Source organism: Cololabis saira, chromosome 2, assembly GCF_033807715.1.
Source record: "Cololabis saira isolate AMF1-May2022 chromosome 2, fColSai1.1, whole genome shotgun sequence".
In the NCBI taxonomy this organism is placed as follows: Eukaryota; Metazoa; Chordata; class Actinopteri; order Beloniformes; family Belonidae; genus Cololabis; species Cololabis saira.
In genome coordinates this window covers 43,858,847-43,881,259 of record NC_084588.1, presented here as the reverse complement: position 1 = coordinate 43,881,259, position 22,413 = coordinate 43,858,847, and the positions used below count along the sequence as shown (strand labels likewise).

The window sequence follows — 22,413 nt, the reverse complement described above, 5'->3', positions numbered from 1 at the left end:
CCTGTAGCTTTCCAGCAGCTAGTTGACCGGGTTGTCCACCCAGGTTGTGATCCTTGAAGGTCCTAGATATCATTTCTGGTGTCAAACCTTTTACAACGCTCCATGTCTGTTTTCCCAAAAAATGGGGTTTTGCCCCCTGGGTAAGTAGTAATACTTTCATTCTGTACAACTCAAAACGCACTGTGGATGTATTATTTTTTTAGAAATATATTTTTAATAAATATTCTACATATTTAACCTTTAAGTCTGAAAATACATTTGTTCAATTGTTCAATTGTTCATCTGTTCATGTCCCCCCCATCCCCCCCGGGATCTGCACCCATGATGGCTGCAGGACTTGCAGGACTTGCAGGGAGCAGAGAGCGCAGCGCCAGCAGGGCTGGACGCCGCACGGCACCGGAGCGCACAGAGCCCTGAAGCCTAATTTATGGTTCCGCGTTACACCGACGCGCACCGTACGCGTAACCCTACGGCGTAGGCTCTGCGTTGGTGTAACGCGGAACCATAAATCAGCCTTGAGGTCGGTGCGGTGGACGCACGGAGAAGCTGGCGGACGGGCTGGCTGTGAAACATCCCAGTGATGGGGCAGCGAACCTCAGTGAAGTGCTGGTAAAGTTTCCGACCCGAGTTGGCAGAGCCCGGCATGTCCCGGGGGAAGAGCGCTGCGCACGGATGCTTTTGGGCTTCTCTCCGACGACAACTCCCTCGGACCAGATGATTCCGTCAAGATGACTCGGGTTCTACTCATCCCTGCATGCCTTTTCGCCTTGATTCACTGTAAGTTGCCTTTCCTTTACATTATTTGTCTACATCGATTAGTGCAGACAGGTCTGCCATGGTATGGTATTTTTTCTGATCAATTTGGTAAAAGAAAAAAAACACCATCCATCCATTTCGTCTGGCCAAGTTGAATGGCAGAAAATTTGTTAGGTTTTGAGTTAAACGCACATAGGCACAAAGTTATAGGCATGCTCAAATATTTATTACACAAGTTTAACATATTTTGAAGTTGAGATTGAATGATTTCCTAATTTAGGAGCAATGAGTCACTCATGCTAACAAATGTGGCCTGTAATGACGGAAAGAGCATTGATATCTCATGTGATGGTTTATAATATTCAGCACGGTGACACAGTCCTTCTTAAAATCATCTCTTTGTATTTTATGTGATTTTATAACCAAAGAGTTTGTGTTTTGCCTGACATGGATGGGTCTAATTGATGAAATGACAAAAGTGTAAAAGTCTTTTTTTTTAATTAAAGTCTAATTTTTTAAAATTTTGATAATCACAAAGGAAAAGGTTTACAGGACTGTCTCAGAAAATTTGAATATTGTGATAAAGTTCTTTATTTTCTGTAATGCAATTCAAAAAACAAAAATGTCATACATTCTGGATTCATTACGAATGAACTGAAATATTGCAAGCCTTTTATTATTTTAATATTGCTGATTATGGCTTACAGTTTAAGATTAAGATTCCCAGAATATTCAAATTTTTTGAGATAGGATATTTGAGTTTTATTAAGCTGTAAGCGATGATCAGCAATATTAAAATAATAAAAGGCTTGCAATATTTCCGTTGATTTGTAATGAATCCAGAATGTATGACATTTTTGTTTTTTTAATTGCAGTACAGAAAATCACAATATTCTAATTTTCTGAGACAGTCCTGTATACTATACTGCCTTTTCCCGTATAAGGCATTGAGTTAGAGAACACTGGAACAAAAGAAGAAGAGATTAATGTTTTAGTTTTATTAATTCAGATTATTACAGGAAGAGGACTATAAAAGACCAAAAGAAAGGAAAACATATCCACTTCTCTTTGCACTCACAGTTTTAACCTCGGTTCTCAGGCTGTATAACATTTTTGTAGAATAAATTATTTTACAGAGTGCTGAACACAATGACCTTTTCAACTCCAAAAAGGATCACTCTAGCATTACATTACATTAACACACCTGACCTCACTTTCAGTCGGTGTAATGTCAACGACACGCTTACAGGAGGATGTTTGTTTTTCCAGTTAAATCTGCACACGTGTGCCATCGTGGTATTTGTTCGTGTGGGGTTTATTCACAGCAGATGAGCTTTGCTGGATCGACTGTTTTGCAAGTGGCCTTCACCTTTTGGGGAGGAAGAGCTTGTTTGACTCTGTTTTCCCAGAGCTTTGACAACACACCATCTGTTGAATTTGTGCCGTGGAAGTCCAGTCGGTTGGGAGCCGAGCCAAGGGACTGACAAAGGCACAGTCATGGCAGCATGCACCGAGCTGTGGGGGGGCAGACTTGTGCTTCACCCCACCCTGCAAACCAAATGGATTCCCTGCAGGAATCCTTTGGCTGGTAATGATGCGCAGTTTGAATCTTAGCAAGCACAGGCTCTTCTACAGTTCCTCTTCTGATCAAACCCAACTACTCAAATTAATATATTTTCCACTGCAATTCTGCCAGCATGGCTGATTTCAATTCAGTGCAATGCAGGTGAATATATTTGTGTGTTTTTGAGTCATTATCTCATGTATTTGATCAGTGCATTGAAGAGGTGTGTTTTAAATCTGGCTTCAGTGAGTGCTGTTGTTGAGGCCGTCGTACGGGTAGTCTGATGGCACACCGTGCAAATCTCAGACACTCCATGGGCTTAGCACCATTTGATACTCTGGGAATTTATCTAGATTAATTAACAACCAAAAATATACTAATTGAATTTTTATAATTTCATAAGGTGCTGTTATGTGTCCTTTGTGCCATCTTCATGTTTTATCATTATGTCATGTATCCGTTTGAGTCCAGGTTGGTGCATCGTCTTACATTCTGTGGTTACCTGCAGGAATGACAAAGTGGTGTTAGTTACCACTTCTGATTTTTAAAAATCATTCTGGAAACGGCATTGTATAAGGCCCAATCCCAATACTCCCCCTACTTTTCTTCACTCGCCCTTCTTTTCTTCACTCGCTCTTCTTTTCTTCCCTACTCCCTAAAAAAGAAGGGGGAAATTTTAGGGCACTTGACATCTAGGGCACTTGGCCCAGGTGCCTGTCCCATTTCTCCTACTCCCCCTCGTTTTCATCCCTAACCTGATCAGGAAGCTGAGAGTCAAAAGCTGTTTTAATTTCAGCTGTAGTGCTGTTAATATGCCACTGTTGGACCACCGTCCATATGGTTATGAATTCATGACATTTATGATTGGGTGAACATTTATTTTGGACCAGTAAAGGGCCGAAGCAAAGCTAAAGTCTCATGATCCCTGCCTCATGGTGAGTTTACGACACCTCCAGCGTGGTCTGGAGAACGGAAAGACCCCATGGACACCAGGATTTGCATATGTGACCCTCTTGGTGATAAGGCACCACACTTTGATTGGACAAGGACCCCAAGCTGCAGGAAGGGGTATCAACTTCCTGTATGCAGCTATAAAAGAGGAGACCCCCCTCTCTCCGGCTTCTTCTCTCTTTTTTCTGCTTCCTCCTTCTCACCCACAGGTCTCTGCTGTAGCCAAGGGCCGGCTTTCTCCTTCGTGAACGAAGGAGCGTCCGTTTTGCAGCGCTGCACGAGCGACCCACGCAGTTCCGAGCCCAGAAAGCCGAACTAGGGACCCTGCATTGACTCGACGTGAACGCGACGCCGATCCGAAGTTGAAGGAAGCCAAGTGCTGTGCCCAGCTGCTGTCCCCTCATCCAGCTGCCTTTCCCCTCATCCGCAGCAAGGACACAGGAGGGAGTGATAGCCGCTTTATCAGGATCGCCTGCTGAGCGTAAACACCCAGCTGTTCCCCAGGGAACGCTGACCGACCACCCTTTTTTTTTTTCTTCAACTGCAAAGGTTCACGTAAGAGGCTGTTTTTGATGTCTGGGCAGGGAAAACTTAGTAATACACTTTAAAAGTTAGTTTACGCTGTGAGCTGGACTGCTGATCCCGTCATAGTTGTGTTTATTAACTTAAGTGTTTTGTTTATCTTCTTATTTGTCTACGGCTGCATCCACATTGCTGGATCGTTATGACATGCTTCTCGACAACCGAAAACAAGGCCCTTCTAGATTTCCCGGTTGGATGACCAGAGCGCACGTGTGAAGTTTAGTTTCACATTGGGGCATTTCTGTGTGGGAAAGATCAGAAGGTCTTGGGTTTCTGGTAGTGAGAAATTATTTAAGAGTGTCTATTATTGTACTTTTCTTCGGTATCTCTCTCTCTTCCTCTCGTACTAACCCCCCCCACACGCACACACACACACACAGACGCTCCCCTCGGTCATAAATTCCCGAGCCAGTCTGAGATCCCACACACACACACACACACACACACACACACACACACACGCACGCAGACACGCACGCAGACACGCACGCAGACACACACACACACACACTCACACACACACACACACACACACACACACACACACCCACACACACACACGCACACGCACACACACACACACACACACACACTAGTCACACCCCACACAGATGACTGGAACTTTTGCATTGTATAATTTCTGTCCCTGTTTACGTAGTGTGCCATCAGGATTTATTGGGGTGTTCCGTTTACCATCTTTTGACACCTATATGTAAATAAATTCTGATTGATTTGTCGTTATTGTGGTTGTCGTTATTTCATGCAGATTTTGGTCACAATTGATTTGTTTGACAGAGCCTAGTGTTCGGATCTCACCCTTCAATTACTGTATTAGGCATAAACCTTAATTTCTGAGACTGATTTTCTGCTGTAAAAGTTATCATTTCCCTGCTTAAGGAACAGGGTGGTGCCCCGAGGATTTTATTTATCATATTGGTCATTCAATTTGATAAATAGTCGACTTTATTAATTATTAATAATTATGAATAATATTTATTAATAACCCTTCGATAACTGAACAGCCAAGCTACCTATGAGTTGCACAACATAAATGGTCCGCCCGTGTGGGGCTCTAATAACGACATTGTGACTGAATTTGTATGAAATAACAGAACATTAATTTTGGTCGGGAAAGAAAATATTTTTATTTTTCCATTTTTCTTCCCCTCTCATTATCTGATTCCTACGGTTATTTTAAAACCTGTTAATGGCAACCTCACTTCACTAAGGGTTGGTCGCTTTAAGTTCTTTAAGTTTATTAACTTGAACGTTTATTTCTATCACTACTTTTATTAATCTGTTTGATTAATTTTCCTCTGCAACCTTCACTGAAGCTAAGGCTACTGCTTCACTGAAGTTAATGGTTGGTTTTGCTTCAAGTTCTTTAAATTCTATTAATAGAATTTTGTCGGGATTACCCCATGTGAGTTATTAATCTTTCGGATTAATTTCTATTGTGTTTGTTAAATTGAATCTTTAATTTGGGTGGCATTTAAATTTTAATCCACTTTATTGATTCTTTTATTTTTCTTTTGCTTCCAAGGTTATCTCGATTCCTTTAATGATAACCAAGAACCCAACTGCTTTCAGGCACATATCAGAGTCTCTCATGCTTCATTTATTGTCTCATTCCTCCTAATCTGGGTGATAACGTGAATCTACTTCATTACTGAGTGTTAATCTCTTGGCAGAGTCGCAAGCGAAACACTGGTGTCCGTTTCGTGAACTGCGTGTGGTGCACAGGGCAGGAAACTCATCGCATTTGGACGCAGAGCCAGCAGAGGTGACCAGAGGTTGACTAGAAGGACCATCAGGCAAGTTCCGTTTGAATAGGAAGCTTTTCGCCAGGTTCCCTTCAGTCCCGGGTCCCCTGGCCAGACGCGCGATGACTAGCCCAGGTAACCATGAAGGGGGGGCCGAGGCTTCCCCCAGCGTCACTTTTACCGACACTCAAGAAGTAATTGCACGCATTATGGAAATACCCAGAGATGAGCTGAGCATAATAAATAACTATGACCTCCAGACCTGCGAAGGGAGGATAGCAGAGCTCACTAGCTTCGCCAAGAAACCGTATAAAAAAGCCCGTGTAGCCAACGTTCCGGGTAAACTGGCGTTGCTATGGCAACGTAAGGCAGAACTCCATGCGGGGGAAAACAAACACAGGTGGCGACAAAAATACGAGGGGGAAGTGTTGGCGCACTGCGATGCGCAGGAAGAGATTGAACGCTTGAAAAGCCTGTTAAGAGAGGCTCAAGCACGAATCCGAGAAACTAGTCGATGCGCCTCAGAGGAGGTGAATAACGTCCATAATTATGAACGTAACGCTGGTGATAGGACACGGGAGTTGATCTCTTTAATTAAGAATTCTTCCAGAGAAGCATTCTTCTCTGATGTGCTTAGTTGCAAAACCCGGCTCCAGTCACATAAGTTCAGCCACGTGGAGGAACGCCATGAAAAGACATGGCTGTTCCGTGAGCACGCACTTAGCCTCCGGGAGAAGGCAGTAAGCCTCTATGAGCAGTCGCTTAGTCTCCGCCAGCAGTCGCTGGACTTTCGTCAGCAGTCACTGGACTCCTGTAACGGGTCCACTCGAAGCTCCGAGAAAATGGAGCCACGATGGGTTGAAAACAAGCATGTGAACCGCGAGCCAAGGCTCGAATCAGAAATTAAAGTAGATCAACTCTCCCGTGTCCCGATCATTAACAATTTGCAGAAGTGTGATGAAAGGCGTGACCAATCTCACACTGACCCACGGCCAGCAGGGGGCCAGAGAAAGGATCCAGCAGTTAACCTGCTTATCCCGTCTGAGCCCAGGGGGACAGCCAGTAGCCCAAACGCTACTGACACCGTTCCAGACCTTATCACCTGGGATGAAATGAAAGTGCAGCCACCGAGGTGCAAAATGAGGAAAGGGGGGTCAGACTTAAAGCGTGCCCCCCCCTTCACCCTCAGGCCCACTGCTCCGCGTGTTCAAGAAGAGATGCTGAGCCCGAAATGCGGCCAGCCTCATAATCTGAAGGCCGTAAATCCAAATTTCCGGGAACCTTTCCCTGATGGACAAAAACTTGTGTCAGGTGGTTTAAACCCCCACTTTGACCTACCTGTTCCACAACAGACAAGAACTAATTATTCTTCTCGGCACAGGGACCAGGTGTATCAGGAATGTTCTGGTGGACCAGACGACCCTGGCCCGCCACATAGACAAGGCTTGCGTCTCCGTGACCTTGAGTCCCTGGCCAGTGACATAGAACACTTTGACCCGGATGATCCAGGGTCAAATATTGAGAATTATCTCGATGAGGTTCAGGATAGCCTCCGAGATTTACCTCATGCATCCTCTAGCGAGAAGGTAAAGCTTCTTTGGAAAACCACAGCCAGGAGCGTTCGTGTTTTCATAAGATCCCTTCCAGCTAAAACCAGAGACTGCTATGAAGCACTCCGTCAGGCTTTGCTAGAGGAGTACTTTTCTGAAACCGACTGGGCTTCAGCTACTCTGGCGGCTTCTTCGATTAAGCACCAGGAGTCAGAAACCCCCAAAGATTATTACTGGCGTCTGAGAGCTGCGTTTTTCCAGGGACGCAACACTCCAGGTTTGGATGAAGACAGTCATTTCAAGTCTCTCTTTCTCCACAACCTCCACGAAAGCGTGCGATGTAAGGTAACTCTTTACTGCAGCAGGAGGCGAGATCTCAACATGCGGGGAATCCGCAGGTATGCTGAGCTGGCGTGGGAAACACAGAGACGTCCCACTGTAGATTCTGACAGTTGTCCACAGAGCGACAGAGAGGTGCTCCACCCCGGTGCTGACGTACAGCCCAAGAGACGGCGCAGACGTCGTAGATCAGCAGGCCGGGGGAGTGCCATATATACCCTGTTGGCCAGAGCACTGAACGAGCTGCATGAATCGTCTGCAGCTGACTGACAACTTCTGACCCAGAAGTGCAAATCCCCCCACCCCTGAAAAAGGGGGGGGGACAGGGATCTTGGGGTGTAAGTAAAACTCAGGCCTACACTCACAATTTTATTTCATTTGTTCTGTTTTTGTTTTTCCGGGTCTAGCAATTAATCGCAGAATGATTAAATTGTTAGGGAATAAGACTTTCTTCTTCCGTTACCCGAGGTCGGTTCTGTTACAGGACGGACCCCCTCCGATCCGTTTCCTTCCTCAGCACCGCTCTGCCAAGGGATTAACACGTAGTGAACACCCACTGAGCCTGGTCTGCTTTTGGCAGTTACGTATCGAGGGTCCGTAACCTAACTAACCTCCCTTCTTTTTATCTTTATCTACCTCATTCTGCTAGTAATGACACTGAACTGCATAATCGAATCCCTTATCGTTTCTATATGTTTTATGTTTTATGTTTATTGTTATGTTTTATACCCTAGTCTCATATAGCATAGCGTATTTCCGTCTGCCCAGACGTGCCTCACCTCTGCCCAGACAAAGCCTCCAGCGCTATGCTAACCTCTGAACTTTTAAGTACTGTGCCCCTCTGCCAACCAGGACTGCATCACATGGACTGTTGCACCGTTGGTAGATTTGACAACCAGACCCTGCATTCCCGCCATCAAATCTAAGGGGGGATGTTGGACCACCGTCCATATGGTTATGAATTCATGACATTTATGATTGGGTGAACATTTATTTTGGACCAGTAAAGGGCCGAAGCAAAGCTAAAGTCTCATGATCCCTGCCTCATGGTGAGTTTACGACACCTCCAGCGTGGTCTGGAGAACGGAAAGACCCCATGGACACCAGGATTTGCATATGTGACCCTCTTGGTGATAAGGCACCACACTTTGATTGGACAAGGACCCCAAGCTGCAGGAAGGGGTATCAACTTCCTGTATGCAGCTATAAAAGAGGAGACCCCCCTCTCTCCGGCTTCTTCTCTCTTTTTTCTGCTTCCTCCTTCTCACCCACAGGTCTCTGCTGTAGCCAATGGCCGGCTTTCTCCTTCGTGAACGAAGGAGCGTCCGTTTTGCAGCGCTGCACGAGCGACCCACGCAGTTCCGAGCCCAGAAAGCCGAACTAGGGACCCTGCATTGACTCGACGTGAACGCGACGCCGATCCGAAGTTGAAGGAAGCCAAGTGCTGTGCCCAGCTGCTGTCCCCTCATCCAGCTGCCTTTCCCCTCATCCGCAGCAAGGACACAGGAGGGAGTGATAGCCGCTTTATCAGGATCGCCTGCTGAGCGTAAACACCCAGCTGTTCCCCAGGGAACGCTGACCGACCACCCTTTTTTTTTTTCTTCAACTGCAAAGGTTCACGTAAGAGGCTGTTTTTGATGTCTGGGCAGGGAAAACTTAGTAATACACTTTAAAAGTTAGTTTACGCTGTGAGCTGGACTGCTGATCCCGTCATAGTTGTGTTTATTAACTTAAGTGTTTTGTTTATCTTCTTATTTGTCTACGGCTGCATCCACATTGCTGGATCGTTATGACATGCTTCTCGACAACCGAAAACAAGGCCCTTCTAGATTTCCCGGTTGGATGACCAGAGCGCACGTGTGAAGTTTAGTTTCACATTGGGGCATTTCTGTGTGGGAAAGATCAGAAGGTCTTGGGTTTCTGGTAGTGAGAAATTATTTAAGAGTGTCTATTATTGTACTTTTCTTCGGTATCTCTCTCTCTTCCTCTCGTACTAACCCCCCCCACACGCACACACACACACACAGACGCTCCCCTCGGTCATAAATTCCCGAGCCAGTCTGAGATCCCACACACACACACACACACACACACACACACACACACACGCACGCAGACACGCACGCAGACACGCACGCAGACACACACACACACACACTCACACACACACACACACACACACACACACACACCCACACACACGCACACGCACACACACACACACACACACACACACACACTAGTCACACCCCACACAGATGACTGGAACTTTTGCATTGTATAATTTCTGTCCCTGTTTACGTAGTGTGCCATCAGGATTTATTGGGGTGTTCCGTTTACCATCTTTTGACACCTATATGTAAATAAATTCTGATTGATTTGTCGTTATTGTGGTTGTCGTTATTTCATGCAGATTTTGGTCACAATTGATTTGTTTGACAGAGCCTAGTGTTCGGATCTCACCCTTCAATTACTGTATTAGGCATAAACCTTAATTTCTGAGACTGATTTTCTGCTGTAAAAGTTATCATTTCCCTGCTTAAGGAACAGGGTGGTGCCCCGAGGATTTTATTTATCATATTGGTCATTCAATTTGATAAATAGTCGACTTTATTAATTATTAATAATTATGAATAATATTTATTAATAACCCTTCGATAACTGAACAGCCAAGCTACCTATGAGTTGCACAACACCACTTTATTAAGTTTTAATATTTTTTCTGGCGTAAAAGTAACCGTTAAGATCCCCAACCTGGGCTCAGTTTATCCAAATAACGCCTGTTAAGAAATTTGACTCGACGTTTTCGGAGATGAGAAGAGCCGCCGGCCCCGGCAGCAGCTCACAGCCCGAGTACAGACGTGATCGCCGGGTCAACCTGCTCCGTCGTCCTGGGAGAGAAACCTGCAGCTCTGTTGAGAATTACGCTGGCTGAAATAAATAATTTAGGAAGATGTTGGTTTAATAGATGAAATCTAACAGTTGTAGCTACGCCTGTTAAGAAATTTGCTCCGAAAATTTGGAGATTTCTGCCTGCCGGCTCCGGAGCTTATGGGTCCGCGTTAAATCGACGCAGAGCCTACGGCATAGGGTACGTAACCTACGGCGTAACCTAACAGCCTTTATTCCGGCACGATCTTCGCGAACAACGGACAAAAAAGGGATTATGTACATTCACTGAGTGATATTATGAAAGTAAAATATATATTTCTCGCTGGAAATGTAATCAAAACGCATTTTTATGCAGAAACTAACTCAAAATATTGATTTTATTCACTAAAAAATAAGAAATCTCCGCCATGTTTTTTTTGTGGATTCAATCTGCAAATGACGATGAAAAGCATTCTGGGTAATTTTATGGTCCCTAGATCAAACTAGGGTGCATCTGAAAACACTCTGTGAAGAGGCTATTCTCAGCCACTCCCCCTCGTTATGCCCACCCCCCTTAGGTGAAAAGAGGAATTGGGACACCACTACCCTCACGGGAACGCGCAAAATCTAAGGGGAGGGATCAAAACGAGGGCGAGGGGGAGTATTGGGACACACCGTAAAAGTATTTACACCAAAAAGCTAACTGCATGTGTATCAAATGATTTCAGATACCAGTGAAGGGGTGTCATTTTGTGAATTTCTGTCTCGAAGCAAATGTGTTGTGCACGTTCAAAGTGGCAATTGAAATAAATGAGCAAAACTGTTTTACCAGGTAGCAGTAGTGCTGAATCAGAGGAGCGTTTGATGAACCGGCTGTTGGGAGAGGATCGCTACAATCCACTCATCCGCCCGGCTGTCAACAGGACGGAGAGAGTCACAGTGAAGCTGCAAGTATCGCTAGCACAGCTCATCAGCGTGGTAAGGGACACATACAGTATTTAAACCACGGAGATGCAGGTATAGTCATTTATACTGTATGTATGCAGCTAAGCATATGTGCCTCTGGGAGATGGCGTGATGATGTGCGGTAGAGACAAAAGAGAGAGACAGGAAAAGTAAGACAGGATAAAAGAGAGAGAATGATTAAAAAGCCCGAGGAGGAGCCACAAACCTTTGAGAGAGCACTTAATTACAACGCAGCCTCTTCTTCAGGGCCATAGTTTGAAATGGATGGATGAAATGGAGAATAGATCTGGTCAGCTGTGATCTCGGCTTCTGTCACGTCCAGATTGAAACTTCAGCACATTGGATTAAAAGGGGTCATAAAGCTGTTTTAGCTACAGTGATCGAGGCTTCCTGCTGATTTACGGGGAAGGCTCCTCCTAGTTGGCGTCCAAGAGAGGAGGCTCAGCCTCATTTTATGGGTTTGCATTGCGTCCGTTGGGAATAATTGCCATTTGGTATTGCTTTATTGGAACTGTATGTTATATCAGTGTGATGACAATGCAATATGTTAACCACACTGGACTACTATATAAATGTCATGGGCCTACTGGCCTGTGTCCTCCTGCTTTTTTTCTTTTTCCGCCCTTGAAAGCTGATGTTATGATTGAACGGCAGAATGTGACCACACATTTAGATCCTTCACAATCCCATGACGGCTCTATTCTAAAACGCATCCTGCTGAATTATGTATTTCCTTGTTTATTTTATTTCTTTATTCATCTTCATTTTACATTCTCCTCCAGGACTTAATTTTTTTAAATAAACATTTTCTATATTCGAAAATATTATGACCAGTGATCAAAAACATATGTATTTTTTTTTTCTAATTTTATTTTATTTATTTATTTCGTGCATGGTAGTGCATAGTTGACAATATTACAGTAATACATTTGTACACTTCAATCTACACACCCATGACCGAAAAGGAGCAGGATGAAGACGAGTCTTATTTTACCTCCCCCTTATTCAATACCAAAACAAAAAGAACAGTCAATGTAACCAATATTTACAATAAAATATACACTTAAATAGAAACCAACCACATATACATAAATATTTTATCTTTATACAGTTTTTTGAACCTAAGTAAATTTGTAAATTTCTTTAAATCATTCTGTAAAGAGTATTTCCTTCTATGATCTATAACTTCTGGATTCGAAATTAAAAAAAAAAAAAAAAAAAAAAAAAAAAGTATATATATATATATATATATATATATATATATATATATATATATATATATATATATATATAAGTATCAAGTCAAGTGGGCACTGATTTCTTAGCTCTTTGATACAGTCTGACATGCTGTCATAACCATTGATTTTACAGCTCAGTCTCATTGTGAGATTCATTTATATGGACACCAGCCAGGCATTTTATCATGTCACCGCCACCGTTATGAAAGTAATACGTTTGTATCTACTCCACATTTGTCTCATTTGTCAAGTCTTGTCACTCAGTGAGGCAGACAGAACAGAAATCTCACACGTGGTAGACACTTTGTAAGGAAGTCCTTTTTAAGATAAGCCATGATTGGTCCAAACTTTAACTAAATTTTTCTCTCTTCTAAAGGACTTTTGTCAGATGTAAAAAACTGGTAAACACTTTGTAAAAAACTAAACAAAAAGAAGGAGATTAAAAAACAAATAGCGAATTAAGTAATGCTCAGTCAGGTCTAAAAAGCAATGCATGAACAAAGTTGTGTGATCAAAACATCCCACAGCGTTGCTGTTCCTTCCAGGTCAGTTATTGTATGTGTGCCTGAAAGCTGTAATTAAAAATACTCTTTTCCCAATGTGAACCTTTTCAGAATGAACGAGAGCAGATCATGACCACAAACGTCTGGCTCACTCAGGTAAGTGTTGTGGAGCTCCGAGTGACGTTCTCTCACAAACTCTCAGGAAATTGCCCTTCCCTCTGAACTTGAATTTAACCATGTCCACTCTTCCTTTCTCAATGTGGAACAAACTGTCTCTGTAATTGTTCTTAAAACATATTTTACTGATAATGAGGCATGAAATTAGATCTGAGTTGGTATTGTTGGAAGACTTTATGACCGGGTGCTCCTGTCTCCACAGCACTGGGTTGATTACAGGTTGTCATGGGACCCGGCGAAGTACGAAGGTATCGACAAGCTGCGTATTCCATCGAAACACATTTGGCTCCCGGATATTGTCCTTTACAACAAGTAAGTCTTCTTGTGGTGTCTCCTTTTTCTTTGTGATGATGCAACATTCAGCTGAAATGCTTGGAAATGCAGATTTCCCCCTTCAGATGAGCGTCCACTGACTCCCGTCTGAGTTACACAGATTGTATTGTAGACAATTTAAGTGTTGAGGATTTAGCTCTCTGATATCTGGTTTCCAGATTATTTGACCACTGAAGTGCTCTGGTCAGAGAGCACACCAGTCATCTGATGAATTTCAGATTTTTCATTTCATTTATTCTTTATTTCATTCAAAAAAAATAAAACAATTCAATACAAATACAAATGTTCTTAAATTGTGAATGAAAAGGGAGCAGAAAGAAGAAAGATCTTATCTGATCTGCCCCTTTTTCCAAGAAATAACTTCACAAATATCATAAATTAAAAAAAAAAAAAAAAAAAAAAAAAAAACAACAACAACTTAGTGAATAAAAAAATAAAATAAAATAAAATTATCGCCATCTATGGGTATGTCAATCAAACTAACATATTTCATTATATTTACTTAACATACAGGCTTTAATTGTTCTTTTGAATGTAATGTTTTTTCAGTAATTTTTACTGAATGACTGAAGTATTAACATGGTTTCCGGTACAGAGTACTAAGGAGAAGAGCAGTTTCTGAAATAAGAATACATAAACTCTTAATTATAGTGTACTGTTATAAATTAACTACAGTAAATAAATTGTAGCTATATGAAAGATACTGTTCATCCAAATACATGTTAACCGTCTGGGTATTATCATTAGCTGTTTTATCTCTGTAACACTCCTCCTATAAACTCTATATGAATGAATATTAGCAGTCACACCATCCCAAACATGAGCTCAAACCATGCTTATTCCAGCTTATGCTAATGCTTTAAAACACATTCATTGCACATTATTATAGACTCACATTGTCAGTGACTTCACTCCGACATTACTGTCATGCCCTTCAAGTCTCCCGTTTTGGCCAGGAAACTACGGTATTTTATCCCTCTTTCCTGCCGTCCTCCCGTATTAGTATTTTCCTGTAAATTTACCGTTTTATAATATAATATTTTTTATTAAGCATTCCTGTCCCTCTCCAGACGGAATTGTCACTAGCCTCACGGGAACTGCTATAACCTGGGTGGCAGTTTTCGCGAGGTTAGTGGTGACAATGGGAGCAAACTCGAAAAAAACAAATCCAAGAGAAGAGAGAAGACATTTCTGCCAAAAAAGCGAGGAATTTGTGTAAATATCTCTAAAAATGGGATAGTGAATTTACTTTCCTAAAGAGGAGCAGGATTGGGCTCAGTTATCCATTCTGAAAGATGAGTAACTGTGATTTTAGTGTCTCTCACGGGGGAAGAAAGATGTCAGTCAGCAGCACCAGCGCAGCTAGAGGCACAGAAACCTGCGTCTGTGTCATCAGTCAGTGAATACCAGAGAGCCACATGAGTGAAAATGACAAATTAAAAGATAAATTTAAATGTTTCATTTGAAGACAATGTGTATATAAACTGAAAATATTTAAAATACATAAATGTGCTTTATTTCACTTTTGTGTTTTCATTTAGGCTCCATTGTAGGAATTGAATACATAAGAATGTCCACAGGATTTCAGTGTCAACAAAGGTCGGCCTATCAGGTTCTGAGCACATAATTGTAGTTTGTCAGTGGTCGACAGGAAGTAATTTTAGATTTCTTGTAAACCTGTCTTAAAATGTAAGGAATACTGGACATGGGTTGGGCTGGTGGAAAATTTCCCTTAGTTTTAAATCCAAAACTTGACAGGTATGTACATGACTGTCTCAGAAAATTAGAATATTGGGATAAAGTTCTTTATTTTCTGTAATGCAATAAAAAAAAAAAAAAAAAAATGTCATAGATTCTGGATTCATTGTAAATCAACTGAAATGTTGCAAGCCTTTTATTATTTTAATATTGCTGATTATGGCTTACAGATTAAGATTCACAGAATATTCAAATTTTTTGAGATAGGACATTTGAGTTTTGTTGCGATGTGGTTGTTGAGGACCCAAGCGCAGGAGAGCAGAGTAGGAGGCCGGAGGCAGGAGTTCTCAACCAAAAGGGTTTATTTACCAAAAACAAAGAACTAAAAGCACTACAGAGCAGGATTAACAAAAACCAGGATCAGGAAAAACTGCGAGGAGACATGGAGGAAGAAACAGTACGGACTGACGGGAACAAAGGAATGACAAGACCAGATATACACAGGGGATAACGAGACACGACGGGACACAGGTGCAGACACAATCAGGGCAAATGGGAAACAGGAGGGACAGAACTAAAACTCAAAAACTGGGGGGAAGTGTCAAACCCTGACAAGTTTTCTTAAGCTGTAAGCCATGATCAGCAATATTAAAATAATAAAAGGCTTGCAATATTTCAGTTGATTTGTAATGAATCCAGAATGTATGACATTTTTGCATTACAGAAAATAAAGGACTTTATCACAATATTCTAATTTTCTGAGACAGTCCTGTATTGTAAAGAAGTGGAAAACGTGAAAACAGGAGAGGAACCAGATAAACTCTTTCAAAATAAAACATCAAAATAAGAGCATCACTAATGTCTTTAACTAACTTCTAGAATTTCTTTCCTTTCTTTCAGTGCCGATGGAACCTACGAGGTGACGGTCTTCACCAATGCCATAGTCCTTTTCAACGGCAGCATCAACTGGCTTCCCCCTGCCATCTATAAAAGCGCCTGTAAGATCGAGGTCAAGCATTTCCCGTTCGACCAGCAGAACTGCACCCTCAAGTTCCGCTCATGGACGTACGACCACACAGAGATTGACCTGATCCTGAAGTCTGAAGTGGCCAGCATGGATGACTTTACTCCCAGTGGGGAATGGGATATCTTGGCACTACCAGGCAGACGGACGGTCAACCCTCTGGATCCCACTTATGTGGACCTCACATATGACTTCATCATCAAGAGGAAGCCCCTTTTCTACACCATAAACCTCATCATTCCATGTATTTTGATAACCTCTTTGGCCATTCTGGTCTTCTACCTGCCTTCAGACTGCGGAGAGAAGATGACCCTCTGCATTTCAGTCCTCCTCGCACTCACAGTGTTCCTGCTTTTAATCTCAAAGATTGTTCCTCCCACATCACTGGACGTGCCCCTCATTGGCAAATACTTGATGTTCACCATGGTGCTGGTGACCTTCTCTATTATCACTAGTGTGTGTGTGCTCAATGTGCACCACCGCTCTCCAAGCACCCACACCATGCCCTCCTGGGTCAAGCTGATATTTCTGGTGAAACTGCCCGCCTTACTCTTCATGAAACGCCCTCGCACCTACCCTGGACATCAGAAACCGCGTCAGCAGCAGTGCCTACAGTCCGGAAAATCCATTCTGGGTCTGGATTGCCCAGTTTCTCCCAAAACCTGTTTCACTTTGTCGTCTTCTGCCCTGCTGTCCTCTGACTCTGCCTTGTCCACTCCAGGACACAAAAATGTGGCTCTTCCAATGGGATATAGCCACGGCAGCAGGAAGGGGGACCCGCGCTCCACTGATCACCTTCACAGTGGTTTCAATTCCACCCAGGACCTCCAGGACCGAAGCCCCTCCGACTGGACTGCTGACGTCCAGGAGGCGGTCAGCGGGGTGCGCTTCGTGGCTGAGCACATGATGGGTGATGATGACGATCAGAGTGTATGTATACACACTCAGAGCTTGTTGAATCTAGGCATGGGACGATATGAAAATTTCATATCACGATATTAGTGGACAAAAATATCACGATTACGATATTAGCGTGTCGCTTATAAAATTCTTAAAATGCAAGGAAAAACACTAACCGTGGATCCACTGGTTCCTTCAGAACATTTATTCTCAAATCATTCTCAACACAGTGACACTTGAGGTAGAGAACAAATAGTGTACTGTAAATGTTATGCATTACAAAGTGTAAACTATAGTACCGGTACTTATTTGAACTTTCTTTTTTTGTAAGAAAATACTTCCCTGAGAGTCGAAAGAAATAAGTGACAAATAGAAATAAAGTGACAAAGCAGAGCCAAATGCACACTGATTGTATTACTCTCTGAAACTTTAACAGTGGCTGGCTGCCTGCTACTTAGTACGGCTCTCTGGAAAAATAATAAAATAAAGGCACTGCTCTGTAGTATACAAAACAAAAGCTGCATGGCCAACACAAAGATTGAGTGAAAATAAAGTGCCACAGTAGTCAAATGCACACGGATTGTACTACTCTCTGAAAAAATATTAAATAAATAATAATAATAAATAATATTAATAAAATACATGAAAAAAATAATACTGGCTTCTACCTGGCTGGTAGCCTTGTGTGACAAAAAAAAAATAAATAAATTTGGCGATAATTACAGTACCCCACGATAACGTTATCGCGGCCGTTTTTTATCGCGATATACGATAATATCGTATATCGCCCCATGCCTAGTTGAATCCATTTAAGGTGTTAAAATATAGATTTGTATTCACTACTGAGTTACTACACATTTGAAAGTCATGCAAATATGAAGGGTATATATTTGATAATAGAGATTCATCCAAACATTTTTGGGGTGATAAAACAAATACCGTATTTTCTGGACTATAAGCCGCACCCGCCCTATTTAAAAAAAAATAAAATAAAAAAAGATTTACAAGCCGCATCCGCTCTATTTAAAAAAAAAGATATGCAAGCCGCAGATATTTATGTTGTTAGATTAGATATTTCCTACATGTACAGAAAGATTTTGAACTGTAAATGAAGTACATGTTTGTACCTAAATAGATTCTTTCCTAACAGTGTCTTTTAACACGGCAGCAACTTTGCTGATTAAAACGGGTCAGAACCAAGAGAAAATAACCGTTATTTATTTATCTATTTATCTGTTTGAAATCTGCTTCTACCTACTTCTATCTGCTAAAGAAGAAGTAGTGTATTCTTCTTTGCATTTATTTTGTCTTAGTTTTGATTCTAATTCCGGTTAGAGCGCCCCGAGCGGTGGAAGAAAAATCCACAGAATAGCCGCACCTTTGTATAAGCCGCATGGTTTAAAACCTAGTAAAAAAGTAGCGGCTTATAGTCCAGAAAATATGGTATACTATAATAGAAAAGTAAAAGAACATTCTAGTGTAGAAAAGTAATTTTGGATGTATTGATATTACTTAAAATGTACTGGTTTGAGCATCTTTTTTCCTGTTTGTAAACAAAAATGGCAATGGATCTCAGTGCAAGAGTGTTGTATTTAAACCAGCATCAAATATCCTATTGAAGCAGGAAACACAAATCTAGTAGTGACCTACGGGTCTGGAGCCAAACGGTGATAAGCCTAATTTAACACAACGTATACAGCTAGTCAAGGTTAAAATCCCTAGAGAGTAGCCGTGGCCTGACAAATACCAAACAGTCCAACTTTCTAACAAGCCAATAAAACAAGAAGTAAGAAATGGCATGTACAGTATCAACATGAAAGTGAAGAGCCTAACATTTAAGAACGGCTTTAACAATGTGGTCCTTAGAGATGTGGAGACGGGTTATTTACAGAAATGTCATGATTTTTCTAAAGTTCATATTCAAGTATAAGTGGTGTTTCTGGAATAAATATAAATAATATAGTTTTAATATATTTCCTCTTGCTCCATTTTGATAAAATGAGCACTTCAATTTATACAGGACTGTCTCAGAAAATTAGAATATTGTGATAAAGTCCTTTATTTTCTTTAATGCAATTAAAAAAACAAAAATGTCATACATTCTGGATTCATTACAAATCAACTGAAATATTGCAAGCCTTTTGTTATTTTAATATTGCTGATTATGGTTTACAGTTTAAGATTAAGATTCCCAGAATATTCTAATTTTTTGAGATAGGATATTTGAGTTTTCTTAAGCTGTAAGCCATGATCAGCAATATTAAAATAATAAAAGGCTTGCAATATTTCAGTTGATTTGTAATGAATCCAGAATGTATGACATTTTTGCATTACAGAAAATAAAGGACTTTATCACAATATTCTAATTTTCTGAGACAGTCATGTAAGTTTGCTTTTTATGAAAAAAAAAAACACTGGACATACGGACAGACTTCTGTGTGTTTGTGTGTGTTTCTGCAGGTGATAGAGGACTGGAAGTATGTGGCCATGGTGGTGGACCGTATGTTCCTGTGGATCTTCGTGATAGTCTGCGTGGTGGGCACACTGGGCCTGTTCCTCCAGCCTGTTTTCCAGAGTCAGATTATCCCCAACCAGCAGCCCAGCTCAGAGACCCCTCGCATTTGATGAGCATCAAGGGCGACAGATCACCTTGAGGGCTTTCATTAAAGTTCTTTGGATAAACATGGTTATGAGGGCTATCCAGCCCTGCATAGAGACCAGGAATCATGGACACGAGGGCTTGAAATGAATGTTATAAACAACAAAACAGGAGGCCAAATAGAGTTTTTGAAAAAGGAAATAAAATCCATCCATGCATTACCCTTTTCTACCTACTACGGGTTATGGGAGTCTGCTGGAGTTTATCCCAGCTCTCCTGGGGTAGAAAGCAGGGACACATCCTGGGACAGGTTGTCAGTCCGTCACAGAGAGGACATAAAATTATCTTAATATTCAATATCATGCAAGCTTAAGTAGCCTGCATTTTGAGGAAAGTACATCGCTGTCTTTTTTGCATAACTGGACTGAGTGCAGCTTTTACTGCCCTGAATTGTGCTGAACTGTTTATGAAATATATCTTACATTACAAAGTTATGTGTATCTGCTGTTAGATGTTGATTAGCTTTTGATTTGTGCAACCACTTCACTGAACTATAATAAAGACACATCTATGTCCTCTTTTAGTCTGATTAAATGTATGAATTGTCTACAAGTCTTAATTTTGTCAGTGTCTTGCCAAAGTACTTTGCTAATCTGCCTTACTTCTGAGAAAATCTGCCCCTCAGAGTCAGTATCTGTAATGAAAATGGACTGGGTAAGGTATTTTTTTTCATGCATTGTATAAAAGACAGCAATTTGCTGAAAAAAAAACACAATGAAACTGCTAGCTATGGACCTGACCATGATTTAAATGTACTAAGGTCCAGTATTTTTGGAAGTAATCGTCCAGGTGAAACAAAAGGAAACAAAATGTGGTTGTTTATGGTCACTCATTTGTACTTGATCTTTGATAAGGGCCAACATTTACAGATGGTCAACTGCAGGGCGCGGAAATAAATGGAGGAAAACGCGGTGCCCGGTTGCTTTCACACGCAAGGTTTATTGCTCAATAAACAGTACTGATTGGGCTCGTTAGAGATTTTGCAGACTGTTTGTTTATTTTCTGAGATCTTCCTTTAAATCATCAGATTGCCATCACTGTTCGCGTTAATAGACAAACCTGCTGTAGTTTAGTCCTGCAGTTTACATTTTTAGCGATTATTTAGTGCATTTTTTCAATAACCTTTTAATTAAGTTATTAGTGAGAAAAACGAGCATCTTTCATTACGCTATCAACTGGAGCAATACTAACAAATCTAGTGGTGTCATTCAACATTACTGTAGGTAGACTTTCAAATCAATAACTGCATCAATGAGCAGTAGTACCGTCTCATTATAGCGAATTCCTTTAAATGTTTGTTCTTTGGGGGGTTTTTTTACCTAAGAATTTCAGTATCTTTATGGATTTATCTCTTCAGATAATATAGTCCTGTTAGGATTCAACTAATGCATAGATCTGCTGAATAACCTTCGAAACGTAAGATGTTTGGCAGCTGTTTGTTACTCAAGATTAAAGATGTTTGTCTTTGGCTCTGCCAAGCGCGTACGTGTACTTCAGTCTTTTCCGGAGGATTCGTATTCTCATACGATGCACGGCTTTATTAATCCTCATGTGACGGCTCTCTTGTCACTTGCAACCCTGGTCCTCGAGGAGATTTATCCCCTTGTCTAAGGATGCTTTCAGTTGTTTGGTTGTCAGCTGAAAATCACTTGGACTTGGCCATTCTTCTTGTGGAAGGCAAACACCTGGCCATGCTGCTGTCCAAACGAGAAGAAAGAGGTCTGCAAACTCTCAGCGAGTGAAGGGAAAGAGAAGAGCTTTATCTTCACCGATGTATTCAGAAAAGAAAAATATTTAAATAATAAAAAGGAAAAGTTACTAAAAAGAATGAAGAAGAATGAAGGATGAAAGATTTGTCATGCTGAAGGCCGCTTGAGGCACACTGGCACAGAGGCTCCTGGTCCCGTATGGAGCCGTCCTCATGTAATACTAATGTAAAATGAATATTTATGAGAGGAAAACACTGGTGAAAATCACCTGGGTCACTGTCAATGGTTAAATATTTTCTATACCAAGCCCAGTGAAGACGTGACAATTAATGTTTTGACTTTTTCTCAATTTATTTACTTACTAAACCATGTCAGCTTCAAACAGTGATATATAAAAAAAATAAATAAATAAATAAAAAAAATAAAAATAAAAAACGATTCAAATGCACCTTAACATTTTTTATATTTTTTATATTTTTTATATTACTTATATTTCTTGTATTTCTTATTGTTTGCACTACTGCTATTTATCTTGCACTGGAGAGGTGATGCTACCTCTAATCTCACAGTACCCAGGTACATTGATAATAAAGTATTCTGATTCTGATTCTGATTCTGATAAAGCGCAATTTAGTAAGATTTAATTCACTTTTTTTTTACCGCAAATGATCTCACTATTGACACTTAAGACTTTTATATATGTCACATGTCACGGATGACGCCTCTTGGGAGATCCTGAGTGAACTGGGTTATTGTAATTGATTAGAACATCACCACCACTGATCAGCGCTCCCTTGGCTGGTTTTATTCTGAGGCTATAGGTTACATGT

The 22,413-nt window shown here is 41.3% G+C and overlaps 1 protein-coding gene across 2 annotated transcripts; it reads left to right on the top strand.

Moving 5' to 3' along the window:
- Positions 1 to 579: 579 nt before the first annotated feature.
- On the top strand, positions 580 to 20,920 carry chrnb4 (cholinergic receptor, nicotinic, beta 4 (neuronal)). 2 transcript variants are annotated; one of them, XM_061746243.1, is made up of 6 exons: positions 580 to 777; positions 11,209 to 11,354; positions 13,195 to 13,239; positions 13,463 to 13,572; positions 16,192 to 17,245; positions 19,676 to 20,920. In XM_061746243.1, exons 1-6 carry the CDS (start codon positions 729 to 731, stop codon positions 19,838 to 19,840), a joined length of 1,569 nt encoding a protein of 522 aa, XP_061602227.1. In that variant the 5' UTR covers positions 580 to 728; the 3' UTR covers positions 19,841 to 20,920. The 2 variants fall into 2 exon arrangements, with proteins under 2 accessions (XP_061602227.1, XP_061602226.1); XM_061746242.1 differs by lacking the exons at positions 580 to 777; positions 11,209 to 11,354 and having other exon boundaries at positions 13,186 to 13,239; positions 16,192 to 16,949; positions 17,037 to 17,245.
- Positions 20,921 to 22,413: the final 1,493 nt, after the last annotated feature.